This window comes from Manis javanica, chromosome 2, assembly GCF_040802235.1.
Source record: "Manis javanica isolate MJ-LG chromosome 2, MJ_LKY, whole genome shotgun sequence".
Taxonomy (NCBI): domain Eukaryota; kingdom Metazoa; phylum Chordata; class Mammalia; order Pholidota; family Manidae; genus Manis; species Manis javanica.
This window is the reverse complement of record NC_133157.1, coordinates 9,651,173-9,671,697: the sequence shown is the minus strand read 5'-3', so window position 1 is coordinate 9,671,697 and position 20,525 is coordinate 9,651,173. Positions and strand designations below refer to the sequence as shown.

Genomic DNA, 20,525 nt, shown 5'->3' with positions numbered 1-20,525 from the left:
TCAAGATAATTTGGTACTGGCACAAGACAGAACAGACCAATGGAACAGACTACAGAGCCCAGAGATAAACCCAACCATTTATGGTCAATTAATATACAATAAAGGAGCCATTGACATACAACAGGGAAATGACAGCCTCTTCAACAACAGGTGTTGGCAAAACTGGAGAGCTACATCCAAGAGAATGAAATTGGATTATTGTTTAACCCCATACACAAAAGTAAACTCGAAATGGATCAAAGACCTGAATGTAAGTCATGAAACCATAAAACTCTCAGAAGACAACATAGGCAAAAATCTCCTGAATATAAACATGAGCAACTTCTTCCTGAAGGCATCTCCTCAAGCAAGAGAAACAAAAGCAAAAATGGATACATGGGACTACATCATGCTAAAAAGCTTCTATATGGCAAAGGATACCATCAGTGGAACACAAAGGCATCCTATAGTATGGGAGAATATATTTGTAAATGTCATATCCGACAAGGGGTTAACATCCAAAATATATAAAGAACTCACATGCCTCAACACCCAAAAAGCAAATAACCCAATTAAAAAATGGGCGGGGGATATAAACAGACACTTCTCCAAAGAAGAAATTCAGATGGCCAACAGGCACATGAAAAGATGCTCCACATTGCTAGTCGTCAGAGAAATGCAAATTAAAACCACAATGAGATATCACCTCACACCAGTTAGAATGGCCAGTATCAAAAAGACTAAGAACAACAAATGAGGATGTGTAGAAAGGGGAACCCTCCTACACTGTTGGTGAGAATGTAAGCTAGCTCAACCATTGTGGAAAGGAATACAGAGGTTCCTCAAAAAACTAAAAAGAGAAATACCATTTGATCTGGGAATCCCACTCCTAGGAATTTACCCAAAGAATAAAAGTTCTCAGATTCAAAAAGACATATGCACCCCTATGTTTATCACAGCACTTTTTACAACAGCCGAGAAACGGAAGCAACCCAAGTGTCCATGAGTAGACGAATGGCTAAAGAAGATGTGGTACATATACACAATGCAATACTATTCAGTCGTGAGAAGAAAACAAATCCTACCATTTGCAACAACATGGATGGAGCTGGAGGATATTATGCTCGGTGAAATAAGCCAGGCAGAGAAAGACAAGTGCCAAATGATTTCCCTCATCTGTGGAGTATAACAATGAAGCAAAACTGAAGGAACAAAACAGCAACAGACTCACAGACTCCAAGAAGGGCCTAGCAGTTACTAAAGGGGAGGTGTTGGGGAGGGAGGGAGAATGGGATTTAGGGGTATTGTTTAGTACACATAGTGTGGGGGGTTACGGGGAAGACAGTGTAACACAGAGAAGGCAAATAGTGAATCTGTGGCATCTTACTACACTGATGCACAATGACTGCAATGGGGTATAGGTGGGGACTTGATAATATGAGTAACTGTAGTAACCACATTGTTTTTTCATGTGACACCTTTGTAAGAGTGTACATCTATAATACCTTAATAAAAAAAATTATAGGTCCCTAAAAAGCTTTGTTTATGTAAGTTATATCAGTCAGTAATTACAATATTAGAAATTAAAACTGATCATTTTTAAGTGTTTAAATTCATTTAAGTCAATAATAAACTCATTAAATATGCACAAACACATTTTTTAATGAAAAGTAGATTGTTTAACAAAATGACAAATTTAATGAGGTGAGTGGTATGGTTTCACATTTTTATAAATCTCTTTACTGTCTAGCTAAACAAAACAACTGGATTCTCATAACTTGTCTGCATTCAGTGGGTTGGGATACACTGATGCAATGTATATGAAGAAAATACAGCTTCACACAGATACGTGTTACAAAAGAGAGAAGTATTTTAATAACCATTAGAGATAATGGTACATTTTCTTATTTTAATACATCAAAACTTGACAAGTGGTTTTTTCATAGTCTCTTAGGTAAACTGGTCTAACACTTTGAGTGGTAATACAGTTGTCATTTGGAAAATGGAAATGACATTTCACTATATATCATCAAAAAAACATATTCATGAATGTCACTACTCATCTCACCAGAAAAGTGTTTAAGTAACAGAAGCGGATAGCCTCATCATGGACTCAAATTTTCTAAAATTCTAATTTTTCATTTGAAAACTTAAATTTTGTCAGTGGCAACAAATACTATTCATTTTCCTTGAAGTGACTGGCTCATCACTTCTGCAAAAATGGTTGTCAAATAACCACTGTTTGTCAATTATTCTCTCAGGTAAAAATAGCGTTCCACAAAAAAAGAGGTTCCCTCTGCTTGCAATGCAAAGAGCGGCATATCTTCCTTGAGCATCCATCCTTCGTTGGTATGCAGCAGATGTGTTTTATGCATAATTCCTATTTCATCACAAGGACTACTCAGAAGACTTACCTACTCAAGGGTTGAGAGTTACAATTAGTAATACCTGTTTCATCAAAGACATTTGTCAGTGGTACTGGCATTTTATTTTACTGTGTATGCATGCTGGTGAAGAATATGATAATCAGTGCCGGTGCTATACCCTTGACTTTTACTCAGGCACCAGCAGTTTTACCCTCATTGATAGTGTACCACCTTAGGGACCCCCAAGGGTCCATAGGCCATACTTAGAGAACTTGTGAGCTAACCAAAGAGGCTTCTTAAATAGCTAGGATGTAGCCGAGCCAGGACTTAAACCAAGCTCTGTCGACACTGACGTTTACAATCTCCTCACTAGATTACACTGTATAAATGCTTTTCAGCACTCTATGCTTGCCAGCATTTTGTGAGTTTATTTATACTCATAATCCAATCTTCCATTTCCAGAACTGGCCCAAGGGGAAGACAACTGTACAAGTACAAAAGGATATATATATTACAGTTGATTTATCAAAGACTTTAGAAGCTCAAGTCTGATGTTTTTGATTAGCAATTGTTTTAAAGGGTCAAGTACAACAGAAACAATCTTCAGTTTAGTAGTAGTCTTAAAATAATATGGGCTATCGAGCACCCCAATGAGTTTCAAATCTCAGGTCTGTCCTTTAGTAGTTGTGCACGTTTGGGCTAATTATTCCATCTTTCAGTCTCAGTTTCTTTTTCTACAAAATGATCCAATTTCATAGAACTCTTGAAAAAATTTGACATGGAATATGTTAAAAAATACTTTCTTAACCTCAAAACACAAGATAAATGTTAGTAAGAACTGTACATTTGCCGGGAGGTATATATATAAAGAGAAGTACAATTTTTTTATTTTAAATAATTTTAGTTGTTTGAAGTTTCTCTAACTTCCTGACTTTTGACCATGGCTGTAATTTATATGTTGAAAGTCCTTGATAACACAGTTAACTCCTCAAATTTAATATTTAACCATGGGAAAACATTACGTGTTTTATTACAGCTCTGAGGAATGTGTTAAAGCATTAATATCTTTTATGTTAGCAAAATACATATGTTTACTATATTTTTGGAAAGAATATATGGAAAGTTTAGGAAAATCCCTTCTGAAGAATACTCCAGAGAACTAGAATTTTAACAGATCAAAGAAGATATAATGGGGTCTCTATTTAGATTGCTAACAAGCAGATGTCAGATTTATTACAACTTCAACCATCCAGGGAACAGATTGAAAAACCAGAAAGAAAAGAGCCCTTTCAGTAGCCATTAAGACTTTACTCATGGAACAGCTCCTCATCACAACCAATTTATACACATTTCTGTTCCTCTAGACAATCATATTTAAGGCAGGAAATTGCATAGATGAAAGTAAGTCCTGTTGGCCTTCATAAGTATTATATTGTTCATATTACATGTCTTACAGCCCAATTCCACTGTATGCATATAGTAGGCTATGAGTGTCCTGTTCAGCTTTAACTTCCCAGTAAAACAAAACAAAACAATACTCTACAAATACACAGAAGGTTTCCAACTAGGCTAAAAACTAACAGTACAAATCTAAAAATGAGGTGTGCGTTTCCTGTCACAACTTTAAAACTCTTAAAAACAAACAAAACCCAGCAATCGAAAAAAATGAACTAAATCTTTCTCACTCCATTCTAACAGTGACTTGCTGGGAAATTACGCATCACCATTTTTATCTTTCTGAATCTTTGCTATTCCCATTTCACTAAGGAAAAATGATACATTTTCAATAAAATATTACATAAGTGAACAAAGTAAACAGAAATGAATGGAATGAATAAAAAATTAGCATTTAAAACCAAAGCATCTCCTATTAATCATAGTAACTGTCCACATTTGTTTTATATCTCCCCTTTCCACACAGCAATAATGCTGCATTCTGTTTACTTTGAAAGTATAATTTCAACAAACTTTATGAATAATTTGAATAATTTGACCACTTTGATTCACTGTAACAGTAAGCAGGAATCATTAGTGTCACACAGATTGAAGCAACCTGACCAACCACCAATTGTTTATTCAGCACACATGGGCTAGAGACAGTAGAAAAACTAAGTATCTGCTCATGAAATATTACCTGTCCGTGTATGTCTCCACACACTGTTACTGGTGTCGATACTGGCTGGACATTTGACTCTTCCAAGAGGAGATCACAAACATAGTCACAAAGCCGCTGTAAGAAGAGAAAATAAAATGCAATCTTTTACTATAATATTAAAACTAAGGATCAAATGCAAAAAAATGTAAGAATTGATATGCACATTGTTTCATAGGAAGGAAAATTACCCTTTGAAGACACTGGGATTCAATTTCTGTCAGCTTTCACCGTCATAAAGCCTAAGATTGATAAGATTCCAAAACGCAAACTCCCTGGCTACATGAACAATGGACTGAATAAGACAGCTTTACCAGGAACTGTAAAATTATGTTTTTCACCAAAAAATGTAAGAGCAAATAATTTAACAGGGTTAGGTTTTAATATGCTGATTTTTGAAGTAAATTGCAAGCCATACACTTCATATATGACCCAGTAATTACACTCTTGGCAATGAAAATGTATGTTCACATAAATAAATGTCCTTAGAAACTAAGTTCATAATAGCCCCAACACTGGAAATGAATTAGTTGTCCTTCAACAATGAATAGTTAGACAAATTGTGGTACATCCATACGTCGGAAGACTATTCAGCAATAAAAAGAAATAAACTATTGACACACAACAAACTGAATAAATCTCAAGGGAATTTATGCTACGTGGGAAAAAAAACTACCCAAAAAAGGTTATATACTGTATGATTCCATTTATAAAATATTCTTGAAATGACAAATTTATAGAAATGGGAGACCAGATTAGTGTTGGCCAGGGGTTCAGGAACTAGGGGCTGCAAGAGGGAACTGAGTGTGGTTATAAAAGGACAGGAGGAATCCTTGTGGTGTAACTGTGTCTTGATTGTAGTGCTGCATATGTTGAGATTACAGATCTAACAAAATACACAGAACTAAATACACGCACAAATTAGTACAGTAAAACTGAAGAAATTTGAACAAGATCATGGATTGTATTAGTGTCAATATCCTGGCTGTGGTATTTATACTATAGTTCTAACAAGACACTACTACTAGAAAAAACTGGGTAAAAGGTAGATGGGATCTCTCTATTATTTCTCACAACTGCATATAAATCCACAATTATTTCAAAATAAAAAGGTTAACTAAAGTTAATTATTAAATGTAAATCTAAAATTGGGGAGTCACTCTAGTTTTTAAAAAGAACTTTAAAGGTTTGCATTAAAATTTTTTTCTCTTCTGAAAACAATCAAATCAACAGATTTCATAGAAGGAAAATGATTTTCACAGCAGCGCTCTGGAGAAGTGTATAGTCCTACTATGTAAAGAACTAGAGGGGATCCTACCTTCCATCTGAGACCAGTTTATATTAGTCAGAGGAGGCCCTGCTGCATTTTATGATAGGTCTGCCAAGAGAAGAGAAATTTAACTACTGTATATACCACTCCTTCAACACCAAATGCAATGGTGTATTTTTTCCCTATGTATACTTATAACAAAAACAATAATATACACAGCAGTAATAGTAGTATAACTTCATTTGGGTTCCCAGACCTGATTCCAATGTGTGTTAAGTATGTGGGAGGGGGACTTCCCATACATACTAACACCAAGCAATTCTCGAACACCAGCAGGATGCTGGAGAACTCAACTTAATTCTTATGCTATCTGCAAAGAGACAGCACCAGATTCCCCAAGTTAAGGGTTCTGTCCTACAAGACTGCCATCCACCCTCCACCAGTTCCCTGTGCTTCTGACCTGCCGGCTACAGATTGGAGGTTCCCACAACCTCCCACTTAGGTTCAATTAATTTGCTAGAGGAGCTCACAGTACTCAGGAAAACACTTAACGTTTACTAGTTTAATAAAGGATTCCATAAAGGATACAAGTTAACAGCCAGATGAAGAGATACATAGGGCAAGGTCTCAAATAAAGGAGTTTCTACCCTGGTGGAGCTTGGGGCCTGGCTCAGTGGCATATGGAGGTGTTCCGGTTTCCCAAGGTTAGAAGCTTTCTTCCACCAAGCAGCAGGATCCAAATGAGCAGAGCACACAAGGCAGAGCAGAGCACTGACACAATGACAAGCTCTTCTCAGGGGCTTTTATGGGGGCTTCTCTGCATAGTCATGATTGACTAATTATTGGCCATTGGCTGATTTAGCCTCCAGCCCCTGCCCTTGGGTGGGGGGTACAAAGTCTCTCATTAACGTAACACAACATTCATTTCACCTTTAAGACTTTTGCAGTGTTTTCAGGAATTGTGGATGAAGTCCAAATATACCTGGCAAATATATATTTGGTCATATGAATGACCAAATATTTATTTTTTATGACTTATAAAATCACAACTACACAAGTATAATGAAATGATTTTAAGCAGTAGTAAGGAATCTAAATGCTACAATTTACTTAAATATATGAAAGACACACTTTAACAGTTATAGCTACAATACTTTACACAGGCATGTGCAGGAGAGAACTCACAATGGGTGGGGCAGGAAGAGGAGGAAAAAAGGTTCCCCAAATAAAATGGGAGGAAAGAGAGCTGCTTAAAAACTTTCCAAATAAGAAAAGGATTAAAGATGGTGGCGTGAGAGGAGAGACAGAGGCTTCCTCCTAAAACAGGATACAATTAGAAAATATGGTTGGCACAACTAATCCTGAGAGAGCAACAGGAAAGAGGACAGCATCAGACTGCACACACCTGGAGAAAAGAGCAAACCTCACCGAACGGGGTAACGTACCAGAGCTGTGGCTCCGCGGGACCCAAGCCCTTCGCCCACTCCAGCTCACTAGCAGGAGGAAGAGAAACGGAGCAGGGAGGGAGTAGAAGGTTTGGGACTGATGAATACCTAGCTCGGGAGATCTGCGCTGGGAGCACAAACCTACATTTCATGGTACTTTCATCATACTCTTCTGATTAAGGGGTTGGAAAGTTGGGACAGGCGGAATTCCTGGGGAGACTGGGATTCCGGCCGCTTGTGGAAAGCAGGGATCCATATCCGGCTGCTCTGGGACAAAAGCTTATTATACCTGTGTGCTTGGCACACTAGATCAGGCAGTGGAGACAGGCACAGCAGCCGGGAAGCAGGGAACAGCTCTTTCCTCCAACCAGGAACCAATACTGCTCCCCGGCGACCCCCAACATTGCTTCAGGGGCTGAGCAGCTCCAGAATACAGCTTCTGGACACTAGAGGGCGCCATATACAAATATGAAACGCCAAAGAAACCTGGTCCAGAGTAAAATTATTAATACAACACCTGAGAAAGATTTAAATGATATGGACTTCGTGACTCTTCCTGAAGGGGAGTTCAAAATGAAAATCATCAACATGCTAATAGAGGTACGCAAAGACATCCAAGAACTCAGGAATGAATTCAGGTTGGAAATCCAATCATTGAACAGCACGATGGACAGTATTAAAAGCAGGTTGGATACAGTAAAGGAGATGATAAATGAAATAGAAACTCGAGAAGAGGAATACAAAGAAGCTGAGGCACAGAGAGAAAAAAGGATCTCTAAGAATGAAAGAATATTGAGAGAACTGTGTGACCAATCCACATGGAACAATATTCGCATTATAGGGATACCAGAAGAAGGAGAGACAGAGAAAGGGATAGAAAGTGTCTTTGAGGAGGTAGTTGCTGAAAACTTCCCCAATCTGGGGAAGGAGATAGTCTCTCAGGCCATGGAGATCCACAGATCTCCCAACACAAGGGACCCAAGGAAGACAACACCAAGACACATAGTAATTAAAATGGGAAAGATCAAGGATAAGGACAGACTGTTAAAAGCAGCCAGAGGCAGAATTAAGATCACATACAAAGGAAAGCCCATCAGACTAACATCAGACTTCTCAGCAGAAACCTTACAGGCCAGAAGGGAGTGGCATGATGTATTTAATGCCATGAAGCAGAAGGGCCTGGAACCAAGATTACTTTATCCAGCAAGATTATCATTTAAATTTGAAGGAGGGATTAAACAATTTCCAGATAAGCAAAAGTTGAGAGAATTTAACCTCCCACAAACCATCTCTACAGTCTATTTTGAGGGACTGCTATAGATGGAAGTGTTCCTAAGGTTGAACAGCTGTCACCAGAGGTAACAAAACCACAGTAAAGAAAGTAGAACAGCTAATTACTAAGCAAGTACAAAATTAAATTAACTATCCCCAAAGTCAATCAAGGGATACACAAAAAGTACAGAATATGATACCTAATACATAAAGAATGGAGGAGGAAGAAAAAGGAGGAGAAACAGAAAAGAACCTTTAGATTGTGTTGCAACAGCATACTAAATGAGTTAAATTAGACTCTTAGATAGTAAGGAAATTAACCTTGAACCTTTGGTAACCACGAATCTAAAGCCTGCAATGGCAATAAGTACATACCTATCAATAATCACCCTAAATGTAAATGGACTGAATGCACCAATCAAAAGACACAGAGTCACTGAATGGATAAAAAAACAAGACCCATCTATATGCTGCTTACAAGAGACTCACCTCAAACCCAAAGACATGCACAGACTAAAAGTCAAGAGATAGAAAAAGATATTTCATGCAAACAACAGGGACAAAAAAGCAGGTGTTGCAGTACTAGTAACAGACAAAATAGACTTCAAAACAAAGAAAGTAACAAGAGATAAAGAAGGACATTACATAATGATAAAGGGGTCAATCCAACAAGAAGATATAACCATTATAAATATATATGCACCCAACACAGGAGCACCAGCATATGTGAAACAAATACTAACAGAACTAAAGGAGGAAATGGAATGCAATGCATTCATTTTAGGAGACTTCAACACACCATTCACTCCAAAGAACAGATCTACCAGACAGAAAATAAGTCACAACACAGAGGCACTGAACAACACACTAGAACAGATGGACCTAATATACATCAATAGAACTCTACATCCAAAAGCAACAGGATACACATTCTTCTCAAGTGCACATGGAACATTCTCCACAATAGACAGACCACATACTAGGCCACAAAAAGAGTCTCAATAAACTCAAAAAGATTGAAATTATACCAACCAACTTTTCAGACCACAAAGGTATAAAACTAGAAATAAATTGTAAAAAGAAAGCAAAAAGGCCCATAAACACAGGGATGTTTAACAACATGCTCCTAAATAATCAATGGATCAATGACAAAATTAAAATTGAGATCCAGCAATATATGGAAACAAATGACAACAACAACACAAAGCCCCAACTTCTGTGGGATGCAGCGAAAGCAAACTTAAGAGGAAAGTATATAGCAATCCAGGCATATTTAAAGAAGGAAGAACAAACCCAAATGAATGGTCTAACACCAAAATTATCAAAATTGGAAAAAGAAGAACAAATGAGGCCTAAAGTCAGCAGAAGGAGGGATATAATAAAGATCAGAGAAGAAATAAACAAAATTGAGAAGAATAAAACAATAGCAAAAATCAATGAATCCAAGAGCTGGTTCTTAGAGAAAATAAACAAAATAGATAAGCCTCTAGCCAGACTTATTAAGAGGAAAAGAGAGTCAACACATATTGACAGAATTAGAAACGAGAAAGGAAACATCATGATGGACCCCACAGAAATACAAAGAATTATTAGAGACTACTATGAAAACCTATATGCTAACAAGCCAGAAAACCTGGAAGAAATGGACAATTTCCCAGAAAAATACAACCTTCCAAGACTGACCAAGGAAGAAACACAAAATCTAAAAAAACCAATTACCAGCAAGGAAATTGAAGCAGTAATCAAAAAACTACCCAAGAAGAAAACCCCCAGGCCAGATGGATTTACCCCGGAATTTTATCAGACATACAGAGAAGACATAATACCCATTATTTTTAAAGTTTACCAAAAAACAGAAGAGAAGGGAATACTCCCAAACTCATTCTATGAAGCCAACAACACCCTAATGCCAAAACCAGTCAGAGACCCCACCAAAAAAGAAAATTACAGACCAATATCCCTGATGAACATAGATACAAAAATACTCAACAAAATATTAGCAAACCAAATTCAAAAATATATCAAAAGGATCATACACCATGACAAAGTGGGATTCATCTCAGGGATGCAAGGATGGTACAACATTCGAAAATCCATTAACATTATCCAACACATAAACAAAAAGAAGGACAAAAACCACATGATCATCTCCATAGATGCTGAAAAGGCATTCGACAAAATTCAACATCCATTCATGATAAAAACTCTCAACAAAATGGGTATAGAGGGCAAGTACCTCAACATAATAAAGGCCATATATCATAAACCCACAGCCAACATCATACTGAACAGTGAGAAGCTGAAAGCTTTTCCTCTGAGATCAAGTACAAGACAGGGATGCCCACTCTGCCCACTGTTATTCAACATAGTACTGGAGGTCCTAGCCACGGCAATTAGACAAAAAAAAGAAATACAAGGAATCCAGATTGGTAAAGAAGAAGTTAAATTGTCACTATTTGCAGATGACGTGATACTGTACATAAAAAACCCTAAAGACTCCACTCCAAAACTACTAGAACTGATATCGGAATTCAGCAAAGCTGCAGGATACAAAATTAACACACAGAAATCTGTGGCTTTCCTATACACTAACAATGAACTAATAGAAAGAGAAATCAGGAAAACAATTCCATTCACAATTGCATCAAAAAGAATAAAATACTTAGGAATAAACCTAACCAAGGAAGTGAAAGACCTATACCCTGAAAACTACAAGACACTCAAGAGAAATTAAAGAGGACACTAATAAATGGAAACTCATCCCATGCCCTTGGAAGAATCAATATCGTCAAAATGGCCATCCTGCCTAAAGCAATCTATAGATTCGATGCAATTCCTATCAAACTACCAACAGCATTCTTCAATGAACTGGAACAAATAGTTCAAAAATTCACATGGAAACACCAAAGACCCCGAATAGCTAAAGCAATCCTGAGAAGGAAGACTGAAGTGGGGAGGATCTCACTCCCCAACTTCAAGCTCTACTACAAAGCCACAGTAATCAAGACAATTTGGTAGTGGCACAAGAACAGAGCCACAGACCAATGGAACAGAATAGAGACTCCAAACATTAACCCAAACATACATGGTCAACTAATATTTGATAAAGGAGCCATGGACATACAATGGGGAAATGACAGTCTCTTCAACAGATGGTGCTGGCAAAACTGGACAGCTACATGTAAGAGAATGAAACTGGATCACTGTCAACCCCACACACAAAAGTAAATTCGAAATGGATCAAAGAACTGAATGTAAGTCATGAAACAATAAAACTCCTAGAAAAAAACATAGGCAAAAATCTCTTGGACATAAGCATGAGTGACTTCTTCATGAACATATCTCCCTGGGCAAGGGAAACAAAAGCAAAAATGAACAAGTGGGACTATATCAAGCTGAAAAGCTTCTGTACAGCAAAGGATACCATCAATAGAACAAAAAGGTACCCTACAGTATGGGAGAATATATTCATAAATGACAGATCCGATAAAGGGTTGACATCCAAAGTATATAAAGAGCTCATGCACCTCAACAAACAAAAACAAATAATCCAATTAAAAAATGGGCAGAGGAGCTGAACAGACAGTTCTCCAAACAAGAAATTCAGATGGCCAACAGACACATGAAAAGATGCTCAACATTGCTAGTCATCAGAGAAATGCAAATTAAAACCACAATGAGATATCACCTCACACCAGTTAAGGATCACCACCATCCAAAAGACAAATAACAACAAATGTTGGCGAGCTTGTGGAGAAAGGGGAACCCTCTGACACTACTGGTGGGAATGTAAATTAGTTCAACCATTGTGGAATACAGTATGGAGGTTCCACAAAAAGCTAAAAACAGACATACCACTTGACCCAGAAATTCCACTTCTAGGAATTTACCCTAAGAATGCAGCAGCCCAGTTTGAAAAATACAGATGCACCCCTATGTTTATAACAGCACTATTTACAATAGCCAAGAAATGGAAGCAACCTAAGTGTCCATCAGTAGATGAATGGATAAAGAAGATTATGGTACATATACACAATGGAATATTATTCAGCCATAAGAAGAAAATAAATCCTACCACTTGCAGCAACATGGATGGAGCCAGAGGGTATTATGCTCAGTGAAATAAGCCAGGTGGAAAAAGACAAGTATCAAATGATTTCACTCATATGTGGAGTATAAGAACAAAGAAAAAAACTGAAGGAACAAAACAGCAGATTCACAGAACCCAAGAATGGACTAACAGTTAACAAAGGGAAAGGGACTGGGGAGGATGGGTGGGAAGGCAGGGGCAAGGGAGGAAAAGGGGCATTACAATTAGCAGACATAATATAGTGGTGGGAGGCACGGGGAGGGCTATACAACACAGAGAAGACAAGTAGTGATTCTACAGCATCTTACTATGCTGATGCACAATGACTGTAATGGGGTATGTGGTAGGGACTTGATGATGGGGGGAGTCTAGTAACCATAATGTCGCTCATGTAATTGTAGATTAATGATACATATATACATAGATAGATAGATAGATAATTTAGCGGCCCACCTGTGTATACTCTTTAAAAGATTAAAATGTTACCCAAACAAATCTATAAGCAAGATGGCCTCTAGAAAGGCTTGTCCTCACTCTGCATTATCCTGCCCTCCTTTCCTAATTGCTTTTTTTCCAAATTGCACTTTAATGTCATGCCATTAACCTGCAGAAAGGAACACTATAGGAAACAGTCCTCTATGGTGCTTACCCATTACATAGACTATAAACAAAGTAGAGGATGCTGGGATTAAACAGTGGTCTCCAGGGGGGACCCAGGGGAGGAATGTCTCTTTGCTCCCTCTATCAGACAGAGATGAGATTTCCCTGAGAAGACTGTTTTCATCATTTTACAGACTGAATTTTTAATTGATCAATTTCCATCTTTTGGTAGGCTCCTAGAAAGTTTAGGGCCTAATCTCAAAGAAGTAACCTGGTCATCACAGCTTTTACTTTACATACAATTCTTACTTTTACTGTTGGCTCCATCTTGGTTTCCTATCTGTATTTTCTCTTTTGTCTCATTTTTCTTACTTATTCTAAACATTATATACCTTGCTATGTTTTTTGTAATCACTCTCTAACCTTTCTGAAACAAAGTGAGCTATCAATTAATTATCATTTTGAAACTAATCACAGCACTGATTCCTGAGGGTCTCCATGGTTCCCATATTTGAATGTGCCAGAATTCACACTCACATATGACTGGCTCTCCTAGCCCAGAATACCTCATGACCTGCAAGTCACCCCTGGTGACTGGCCCATACCCCCAGTGCTAATCAGACCATAAACTAAACAACATTACCGTGACATCCTGCCAATTTCTGGAGAACACATGTAAACTACCTAAGTAGCATCTTCAACCCAAGGTCAAGCATGCTAATTTGAGTAAAATAAGTTGCCTCCTCTAACTGCCAGTTCTGCGGCCCCCACTGAGGATTTAGAGCTAAGTGTCTAAGCCAAAGCCAATGCATCTCTCCAAATCAGCAATATCTTAACAGGATCAAGCCAAGCACACAGAAAAATAAGAAAACTATGAAATCTCAGTACAAACTCTACATTAAGTCATGTAACTACACACACAGTGACCTCATAGAGCCCAGTCCTGCCATGGGAGACACACATAGCCCTCCCCTCCCAAGTCTGCTGCTTCGTTTGCAGGAAGTGTGGTTTCCCTACCGCTACAAAACAGTCACTGATGCTAGGTTCTCAGTCTTATCCCAGATTTAGGACAAACTACCCCTATCTCTGGTAATGAGTGGAAATCCAAGATGACAATGGTATGCTCTCCCTAACAACACAAAACAACATACCTGTATCTTCATTCTAAACGAGAGTTTCTCACCCACAACACAGCTGGTAATTCCTTGTTGTCGGGGACTGTCCTGTGCATTACAGAATGTTTATCAATATTTCTGTCCTTATCACACACTAGATGCCCACAGAAGCCCCCCAGCTGTGATCATCAAAAAATGTCTAGGGACAAAATCACTCCCTTTTGAGCACTGGTCTAGACCTTTTTCCTGAGCTTAATACTATTAAAATAATGTTTGGAGCACATTTGGCAATCAGTATTTATTACCCAAACAATCTGTGTATCCAACAGTTTTCTGGACATCTCTGCCTCAATGTCTTAACAACTTCTCAAATTCATTACAGCTCAAACCAAATTCCTTTACAATACCTGATATAGTTATAGTATTACTGAGTAATTCATACCAGGAAACTAAGAGATTACACTGACCTCTTCTCTCTCTCACTTAACCTAGACCTAATCTGCCAACAGGTCCTATTATACCTCTTCATTTCCTTTTAAACACCACAATTACATGTCACTACCTTACTTCAAGATCTCACTTCACCTGGCCTATTCATTCTACAACATTTTTGTCCCATTCCAATTCATGGTTCATAATGCTCAGAGAATAATATTTCAAAACCTACTCTCATGTCTTCCTTTAGAATCTCTCAAGGGCACTTCTCTGTCTATGGCAGAATTTCCAAAACTCCACTCAGATACCATCTCTATGATTGTGTCATATTCCTACCACATACAAGAGTGTATCCCTGTAATAGTTTTCTTTGAATCTACTTTTCACTTTAGTTAGCCACATTTTAAACAATATCACATGGTCACAGTATGACTTGTTTTTCCCTAAAATACAAAAAACACTTCTAAGTGTTTATCCATGTACCACCTAAAAGATAAAAATCCAAGTTCATCAGCCTAGTTTTTCATGATTTAACCTGTGCCTGTCTTCCTAACACCACCTCCAGTCATACCAAACTACTTCAAGTTCCCTGAACCAGTCACGCTCTTCCAGATTAAGCTATACCCCTGCACACGGTATTTTTTCTGCTTCCATGTTTGTCCCCCTGTACAGGCTCTGTTCATTCTTTCACTGTTCCTCCTTCGTGAAATCACCTCTACCTCCAGAGTTAGATGCTGCTGCTTCTGGACAGCGCTCTATTACATAGCACTTAGCGCACCATGCAATGACTGTTTACCTCTCTACCTCCCTTACTTTGAGTGACCCTCAAAGGCACAGAGAAGTACCAGATTCTATCTCTAGCACCCACAGGAACAGTACTTGACAAACGGAGACAGCCAAAGAAATGTTTGTTGTAAAGCAGAGTACAGAGTTGATTCAACAAACCTTAACTGATTGTCTATCACATACAAGGCAGTGCAGAGGAAAATAATAAACAAGATATGACCCTGGCCCTCAAGAAGCTTGTAGTCTAATGGTGGAGACAGACATCTTTCCTATCTTACAAAACAGAACACTGTAAGTGGTAAAATGGAGCAATAAAGTGCAATGGGGCAAAGGTCAGTACAGAGAAGAATGGGAATTTTTAATAGCAAATAAATCAGGTATGTATCTGCTGAGTCACTATGGTGAAAATTAGACATCAAACCTGACTGATTATCTAATCCGCCTTACACAAGAATTATGTCAATGTAGAGTGGACATGAAGGTGCTCTGAAAACTCTAAGTAGCTATATAAATCCTAATCATTGCTAATAATTCTGATTGTGGAATACAGGAGCCCTACCTGAAGAAAGTGCCATCTGAGCTAGACTTCAAAAGGAGCATGAACGGTACTGTATAGAGAAATCACAAGCGGTAGTTTTGGACAAGAACCCTGGAGCCAGACTGCCTAGGTCTGAATCAATTACAGCTCCTCCACTGACTTACTAGCTGTATGACTTTGGAAAGTTATTTAATCTGTCTGGGCTTCAGTTACCTATCTGTAAAATGCAGTAAATCTTAGCATCCAACTCACAGAGTATTAAATGATTTAATATTTGTGCTATGTAAGAATAAAATAAGTAGGTGAAAGAGACTGAAAAGAAGAAAAGCAGGGAAGTACAGGGCATGTTGTCAGAAGAAAGCAGTCCAATGTGCTTAGAGTAGAAGGTAAAAAGAAAGGTTATGAAGTAGAAGACATACCCAGAAAAGCATATTTGCCATCCTAAAAAGGCTATTAACTATATTAGAAAGAGGTCTGCACAAGGAAGCTTTCCAACGTAATTCACTGATTAGCAGGACATCCTCTATGAAACTCAAGATTCCTGTTCAGTAAAGGTACAGAACTAGGCAAACTCTAACTCTCTCAACTCTGAAATTCCAAGAAAGGGACTGGGGTGTCATTAGAAGTGTGCACTGTCCTACATAACACCAACAGCCACAGGTAGCTATTGAGCATCTGAAATACAGCTGGTCTGAATTGGGATGTGTTGTAAGTTAAAATATACACCACATTTCATACACTTGGTGCAAAAAAAGAGCAAAATATTACTTTAATAATTTTATATTGATTACATGTTAAAACTGGGTTAAATATTACTAAAATTAATCTGTTTCTTTTTACTTTTTATAAATGTGACAATTTGAGTCTCACATTTCTGAGCATTTTATTTCTATTGGGCAGCACTGTTATAACAATTTTCAGAAGACATAGGAGAATGTGAACAAAACATCAGGCACTATCAGAAAGGGTCTGGAAAACACAGAAAACACTCTTAAAACCCTATGCAAAGTCACAGTGTGTCCCTAACTGTGGTACTGTATTTGATTTTCCTTGCATTACCTTTAGAAAGATACACTGTAAAAAAACAACTCAGGTACACAGAATGATCAATAAGACAGGCAAAAAGGGGAGTGACAAGACTAACAGGTTAGAGATGATGAGAATCTATAAAATCAGATGGAGGCTGAATGAGGAGGTGTGAAAGGCTATTCGCCAAGCTCAGAAAGGAGCAAGGACTTTGGAGGTTTATGGAGGCATTTCAGAGGTACAATTTCGCAGAGCAGGTAACCAGAAAGACTCAGAGATGGCTCAGACTAAGCATAAAAGTGCATTCCAAAAAGATTATGTTATTAATCCACAGAAGTGGTTACTATGGAATTACACAATTCCTTCCTTGTGTTACATCCCTGAGATAGTATTCTCCCAACCCCTACACCACAGTAACTGTCTTCAGTTCCTCAGCAGAAAACCTCAGTGTGCAATTTCTTTACTTATATGTCACCTTGAAGAACTGTCCGAGATATCAGCCACTCTCCAAAGTCAGATCAGACAATCTGCCAAAATATTTGCATATTCAGTAAGCCTGCCTTTTATCATTCATTCTTCCACTTGGCCAGATATGGAATCTGTATCTCCTATGATCTGCTCTGAAATCTTTATAATGGATGAGAATCACATGAACTCTTTAAGGTTATGCCTTGTTCCACTCACTTTCACATATTTCATCCTTATTATTTCACAACAGTATGTAGACTTAATCCAGTACTACTGATCTGACCATTTCCAATTCAGATACAGAGAAATCCTGATTAGATCCAGAACATCCTTTCCATTTATTTTACTTAGTACCTCCAACTTCTAGTCAATTTAAAAACAAAGGTGAATTTCTGTTTTCTTTTCTACCAAAACAAGTGTTTTTCATAATCATCATAAGTGGCCCCAATGATTTCTTCCCTGATAAAATCTTTTATTTTGGCATTAAAGCCTCAGAAAAGGTGTTCCTGGAATACTTTCATGGCCTGCCTAATTTTAGTGTGCACTTCATGTTGAGACATAACAACAAAATCAAATTTCTTTAAATACACCAGAGATCAGCAGCACAAGCAAATTAATCTGATCAAAACATTTCTGAGAAGACAAGCCTCCACTTACAGAGAATTCAGAATTCTTTTTTTTCCCAGTAGTTATCCAGAATATTTAAAAATAAAAACTTTATTAAGAAATAGATACATGCTGATTAACACTTATAATGTAGGGGGGTCACAGGGGAAGGCAGTACAGCACAGAGAAGACAAGTAGTGCCTCTAACATCTTACTACACTGATAGTGACTGCAACGGGGTGGGGGGAGGGGACTTGATAATATGGGTGAATGTAGTAACAACCACAATGTTGCTCATGTGAAACCTTTCTAAGATTGTATATCAATGTTACCTTAATTAAAAAAAACAGAAACAGATACATGCTAACTACAGTTCAATTGTGTTGTAAATGGATATGAAATGGTTTAATAATTATTTACTTAAGGGAGGAAGGAAACCTAATGTTTATGAAATTAAGAGGTCTAAAGAAAATCCAACTGATTATCTTCCAGACCATTTCAATATCCAATTTCAAGTTAACATCAAGATACATTTTCAATAAGAAACATTTTATTCATTATAAACACAAAGTGTAAAACAACTTTACATGTGCTTAAAGAACAGAAAATTCCACATCAATTCACTGATATGCAAAAATCAATTTCACCTATGGGATTAACAATGCTACCAGAAGACATCTGGTTAGTTTTTCATGAATTGGGTCCCAATTTTGGTCGTATCCTTGTTTCGTAAAAAAAAAACATACAGCAGAAAGAAGCCACAAAACTAATGTCTGAAGGACTCAGATTAAGCATGAAAGCTACATTTCTACTAGTATTGGCTTTGCCCTTATCTAAATGAAACTATCCTATTAAAAAGGGGGAAATGCACAAGAACGACTCCCACATCACATAGCACATATGGCTAACATTTAAGTACAAATAAATAAATTACATTCACAACAGCTCCCATGACTTTAACATTTTGCATACTAGTTGACTGACTTATTAAATATTAACTTCCTGTACCAAGAGATAGCAAAAGAAAAAAACCAATAACGTACCTTCCTTAACAGAAAAAATTCACAAAGATAAACTGCTTTAAGCCCACAGATTCAAGAATACAAAGGACTCAAAACTATCAACAGTTTATCCAGTTACCACAGAGCAAATTAAAGTTAACTGAACAAATAAAACAGGCTACTACTAACCACTAAACGATGGTAGACACCCAAGCACTGGTTTTAACAAACGCATAGAAACACTCGTCAAAAAACCGTTATGCCAAAGACTCACATTCCTTAACTCTTATATTTATTCCTTTACTCACACATATATTTACTATTACTTGGACTCGGCCGTAACAAGGCACAAATCTCCTTTGGGAAACCAAGAAAATGAAATCCCGAATTAAGAAGGGTTATAGGGGAATAAATGATGGGACAGAAAAGTATATTTACTGAAGGACGACTACTTCATCCACTTAAATGAATTCAACAAGTACTTGAAAATCGGTTACTATCTGAATTAGCAAAAGAAAACCAACACTCCTCAAAAGCAACTTGCGGGAAGGCCACGGAAAGAGGGAAGACTTTGTTCTCTCACATCACTACCAAACCGCTCTGGCCCACCGTCCTGCCACTCCTCGGGACCCTAAGCACACTGGGGCGGCGTCCCGGGAGCCGGCGGCATCTCCTGTCAGTCCCCAGCCACCCCGCGCTCCTGTCACAACCTCTGGGGGGATAAGCCCATCCCGAGTGCACTGCCCGCTGGGGCTCGGCTCGGGCTCCGAGAGACCGGGGCTGGGTCGGGAAGGGGAAGGAGTCTTCTAAGCAAAGCTGTTAGGTGTCAGAGCCCTGGGGCAGCCCGAAGGCCAGGAGGGGGTGTCAATCCTGGAGCAGAGGCCGCGACATCCCTCGGGATCCCCGCTGAGGGAACCGGGAGAGCATTCGGGGGACTCGGCTTTCCCGGCTCTCCACGTGACTCCAGGTCGGCCCGGGTCGCTTCGCCCCGCTTTAGGCCTTCCACCGCGACCGGACGGGATACCGGCGGGGGTCCCGCAGAGAGTGGAGGAGCGGGCCGGCTGGTGCCCTGCTCCCGGAAGGGGCGAGCCCCGCAAGCGGCGTTCTTGCCCTGACCGGACTCACCTTCAGGTCGTTCTCCGGCAGGTACTTACACAGCCGCGCTATCTCCACATACTTGTCCAAGTCCAGGGGCGCCATTTTAGAAATAACAAACCACCCCCAACAGCGGCGGTGGCGGCGGCAGTGGCTGTAGTGGTGGGAGGAGCGGCGGGGGCCGAAGCCGGAACTCTTCTACGTCACGTCCGACCCGTGAGACGCGACTGCGCAGTGACGTAACGCTTAACCCGACTCCCCCGCTGCTTAGGCAAGCCTCA

The 20,525-nt window shown here is 38.7% G+C and overlaps 1 protein-coding gene across 1 annotated transcript in view; it reads right to left on the bottom strand.

The window, feature by feature from the left end:
• PPP6C (protein phosphatase 6 catalytic subunit) overlaps positions 1–20,451 on the bottom strand; it is a 34,116-nt gene extending 13,665 nt beyond the window's left edge. The window contains exons 1-2 of the mRNA XM_073224592.1: positions 20,275–20,451; positions 4,480–4,575 (exon numbers count right to left, since the gene is read on the bottom strand). Of these exons, the coding sequence (XP_073080693.1) occupies positions 4,480–4,575; positions 20,275–20,349 (171 nt within the window). The 5' untranslated portion in view covers positions 20,350–20,451. The remainder of the gene's footprint in view (positions 1–4,479; positions 4,576–20,274) is intronic.
• Between the last annotated feature and the right edge of the window lie 74 nt (positions 20,452–20,525).